We start from the raw sequence: 4,770 nt of genomic DNA, 5'->3' as shown, positions 1-4,770 counted from the left end.
ACTCGTGTCCTCGGACAGGTGTTTGTGATTGTCTGTGTACTAAAAAATTGTGTGTGTGTGTGTGTGTGTGTGTGTGTGTGTGTGTGTGTGTGTGTGTGTGTGTGTGTGTGTGTGTGTGTGTGTGTGTGTGTGTGTGTGTGTGTGTGTGTGTGTGTGTGTGTGTGTGTGTGTGTGTGTGTGTGTGTGTGTGTGTGTGCAACACGTTGCCAGTTTATGGTTTCTGAGGTGTTGAGAGACGCACAAGGATCATTTGCAAGTTATAATAAATAAGCCCAAGCTGGACTGGATCAAAATACTTTCTTGTTGTTTTATATCTACTCTTCTCCTTTTTCACAGTTACATGACTCATCTGTGCCACATTCACAGGCTGCTGGAAACAAGACTTTACTGCTAACATTTATCTGTTGAATAAAATCAAATGCTTCACTACTGATACGGTCTTTCGTCTTCTTGCTGTCTGATCTGTCTTCTTTCTCTGTTATTATTGCTCTCTAATGCATTTTCCTCAGTGCGTGAGTGTCCCAAGAGTCAAGAAGTTATGACAGATTATATGCGTTCAGACGTAACATTGTTACTTGATGACAGTTAACATTTAACATGCTCTTATCTATGACATCCTCACACTGAGTCTGCTTTTCTCCTTATCTCAGACTCCACAGGGGCGGAAAAAGAGCAATGAGGACCTTCGTTTTGCCCGGTCAATGTGAGTCCTGCTGAAGATTGGATGCGTTCACACGCTGCTGCTGCTGCTGCTCCTGCTGCTGATTCAGGTGACTGAGCCTCCCACCTGTTGCGGTCTTTGTGCGATTCTCTTGTCCTGGTGTCCGAAAGCTTTACACTGGCTGCTCCTCAGCCATGGAGGTGGCCCTGGTAGACTTTGAGAGCCTGGATGGCCTCAACGGCAGTCTCGAGGATGAGGTGGACGCCTACGCCGATGAGACTACAGCTCTCACTGTGGACATGCCGCCAGAGCTCAACAGCCCAGGCAGCAACTACCTTCTGCGAGCCCCTCGACTCTCCTCCACGCCCTCCCGTTACAGCCCGGTGCCCTCCTGCATCTGGGAATCCACCTCGTCCTCGCCTGTTCCACAGATGCTGGAAGTACCTCAGTCTCCACTACTGTCCTCTCCGAACAGAGAGGGACGCGGCAACTGTGCAAGCATGATCTCAAACTTCAAGCTGCTGCTGAACAGCGAGGGCACGAAGGAGAGCGAGAAGATCTTTCACCGGCTTGCTAAGGAGTGCTGTGAGGATCTCTTCATCGATAAGCGAGGGCTGGACGACGGAGACCAGAAAGTCATCATCAACATCGCCGGCCTTCGTTTTGAAACGCAGCTGAAAACGCTCGACCAGTTTCCTGACACTCTTCTTGGAGATCCTCTGAAGAGGATGGACTACTTTGATCCGATGAGGAATGAATACTTCTTTGACCGGAACAGACCGAGCTTCGATGGGATTTTGTATTATTACCAGTCGGGGGGTAAGATCAGACGACCAGCTAATGTTCCCCTTGATGTGTTTGCGGATGAGATTGTGTTCTATGAGCTTGGAAGCGAAGCCTTGGAACAGTTCAGAGAAGATGAAGGGTTCATAAAAGATGTAGAAATCCCTCTGCCGAGCAACGACATGTATCGGCAATTCTGGCTCCTGTTTGAGTACCCAGAGAGCTCCAACGCAGCCCGAGGTGTAGCACTCGTGTCTGTGTTTGTCATCATCATATCCATTATTATTTTCTGCATGGAAACATTGCCAGAATTCAGAGACGACACTGACCCTGTGGTGACCACGGTAGTTCAACCTTTCAACCAGTCCAGGGGTTTCTCCTCGGTGGAACCGCCCGGTGGAAAGCCCACAACCTTTACCGATCCTTTCTTTATCATTGAGACGGCCTGCATTGCCTGGTTCTTCTTTGAGCTGTGCATCCGATTTTTGGTCTGCCCCAGCAAAAAAGAGTTTTTCCACAACCTCATGAACATCATCGACATCATATCCATCATCCCGTATTTCGTGACCGTGTTCACCGAGATGGCCACGACACCAGAAGAGAGCTCGGGACAGAACATGTCTTTAGCCATTCTCCGAATCATTCGCCTGGTCAGAGTGTTCCGTATCTTCAAGCTCTCGCGTCACTCCAAGGGTCTGCAGATCCTGGGACAGACTCTGAAGGCCAGCATGCGAGAGCTCGGTCTGCTCATCTTCTTTCTTTTCATTGGCGTCATCCTCTTCTCCAGTGCCATCTACTTCGCCGAGGTAGACGAGCCCAACACACAATTTGTCAGCATACCTGACGGCTTCTGGTGGGCCGTGGTCACGATGACCACCGTGGGCTACGGGGACATGTGTCCCATCACCATGGGGGGGAAGATGGTGGGCACCTTGTGTGCCATTGCAGGTGTGCTGACCATAGCTTTACCAGTACCGGTCATCGTTTCCAACTTCAACTATTTCTACCACCGAGAGACTGAAGCAGAGGACAAGCTGCCCTTGACCGACGCTGTGGAACAAGCCATGAAGGCCGAGGCAGATAATAAAGAGGGCAGCAACTCCTCGCTCAATAAAGCCAACGGCATCTGGCAGACTGACAGTAGCAAAGGAAAATAATTATAGCAAAACACACTTTTCAAACGGGACAGACTTCCCCCCCTCCCCCAAAGAATGAAAAACTATAAACCAAACAGAGACCGTGTGGAGATGAGAATACTGATGAGACTCTCAGAGTGGGATCGATTTACTATTCAGTGTACATTGTGAAAAAAACATGTTTTTATACCTTATGTACCTCTTTTGTGTTTCATTTCAAATTGAAAATGTGAGCAGGAGTGAAATTATTCACTATATTTATTTTTCATAGTTTCATTTACTTTATGTTGGAAGTCTTAGTTTCATATAAAACAATACGATATTTTTCTCATATTTCATCACTGCATACTTCATCACTACATTAACAGATTGTGCGTAGTCTCGACCCTGTTGGATCTATTTATTTAAGAAGATATTGTGAATTGTATGTATTTATTCAGTTTCTTTCAATAGTAGCAAGAGTTAAAAAAAACTCTTCACGTCGAGCAGTCTAAGTGTTTCTACATAACGTATTATAACGGAGTGCCTTAATCTACGTAATATTGGAATACTGTTGAATTTGCCATATATATATATAATCTTACTGTAATATTTCTGTTTATGACTCAGTATTTGTCATCTGGATTTGTTTGACAACATAACATGACGTGAGCTTCATCAGAAACTTTTCTGTCTGTGTCCTTGCACTCGTTTGTGATTATACTCGTTATTTATTGATATATATGTCATTTGGACCCAAACTACAGTTGATCATCATCAGAGTACAAGAGATTTATATCATTGATCCAATCGGCTGACTGATATACCTGTAGATTCATACTGAAAACGTTTTATGACTGTGGATGTAGATCTTCCTTATGGAAAGCACTGAGAACATTCAAACAAAAAGGAAGAAGCCAAAGAGTTTTGCTTGAATTCAGGGTTAAAGGGAACTAGTACGGTGCAAAGGGAAATAAGGCCATAGTATTGCATGACCCAGGGAAACGATAAAACTGTAAGGTTGTATGTTATCTCACTTCTTCTTTAAGAAACTTGTTCATCTGGGCTCACAACTGTAATAATACAGTGGCAGGAAAGAATGTGTGGACCCTTTGACATTTCATTGTTTTAACCAGTTGACTAATACCAGCACTGCATGAGGGTGTCATTTCAAGCTTGAGCGATTATCTCCAAATACAGATTCTGGTTTGGAACCGACTTAGCATATTAGCATATTAGCTGTTAGCTCATATCGATGCTAACTAGGTAGGTCAGGCAGCTACATCACGCAATACGAGTTGGTAAAATACATACATACAAACCAATAAATAAATACACACACACAGACAAACACATAATCTTCTCGGGCTACTTCGTTGGAGAAGGTAATGAAAAAAAAAATAGTACAAAACATGTAAAGTTGGCCATATTTTATGAAACATATCTGCACACAAACCAGAGGAACATATTGGGCTGATTTTGGACCTCAAGTGTAAAAACTAGTCTACCATGCAGTTTGCAAAGATTTGCTGTGGCGACTCGTGAATAAACATAGACAATCTACATTTGCATAAAACAGTCGCATAAAAACGTATCATGTCAAAGGCTTCACACACTTTTCCATCTCACTTCGTGGATGTTTTCTGTGTGTTCGACAATCAGCTCTAGGATGGCAATGGTTGTAATCTTTAAACATGACGTCTGCTTTTGTTTGTTTTGTTTTTTTAATTAAATATAGTTGTCTGTAAAGTCACTGTTCAACTGCACAGGTTCAAAGGGAAGCTGCCCTACACCTCCCAGGATCATCACGGCTACAGCAGGCCAGAGTTCATTACACCAACAAGACCATCACACTGTAATTGTATGTATGGTAACATTTCAGTATTTAATGTACTGTGATGTATATGCAATACATTCTGGGATTTTGATTTGTGTCTTTCTTGTGTTTTTAATACGATGTAGCACGTGTTTGTGTATGTATGTACATGTGAGAAAGCCTGCACTGCATACACACACACACACACGCATGAACTCAAACACACAAAGATTGAGGTCACATAAAGGAAGTCCGTATCATTGGACGTCCTTCAGACACGAAGAGGATGCCCATCTCTGGTTGACATGGATCAGTCTGTTAACGCTTGTTAGTTTCACCTGACACTCTTCTCTCTGGACTCGCCCCGACACCTCGTCTCACACTGAGGAAGACTA

The 4,770-nt window shown here is 44.0% G+C and overlaps 1 protein-coding gene across 1 annotated transcript; it reads left to right on the top strand.

Annotated features, from left to right (window-relative positions):
• Positions 1–855: 855 nt before the first annotated feature.
• Positions 856–4,480, top strand: kcna10a (potassium voltage-gated channel, shaker-related subfamily, member 10a; the record flags this gene model as incomplete). Its single annotated transcript, XM_080469218.1, has 1 exon — positions 856–4,480. The coding sequence occupies one exon, from the start codon at positions 856–858 to the stop codon at positions 2,599–2,601; it is 1,746 nt and encodes a 581-aa protein (XP_080325344.1). The 3' UTR covers positions 2,602–4,480.
• Between the last annotated feature and the right edge of the window lie 290 nt (positions 4,481–4,770).

This window comes from Lipophrys pholis, assembly GCF_963383615.2.
Source record: "Lipophrys pholis genome assembly, chromosome: 8".
Classification (NCBI taxonomy): Eukaryota; Metazoa; Chordata; class Actinopteri; order Blenniiformes; family Blenniidae; genus Lipophrys; species Lipophrys pholis.
Note: the sequence above shows the minus strand (reverse complement) of the source record. Positions and strands in the feature narration are given on the sequence as shown.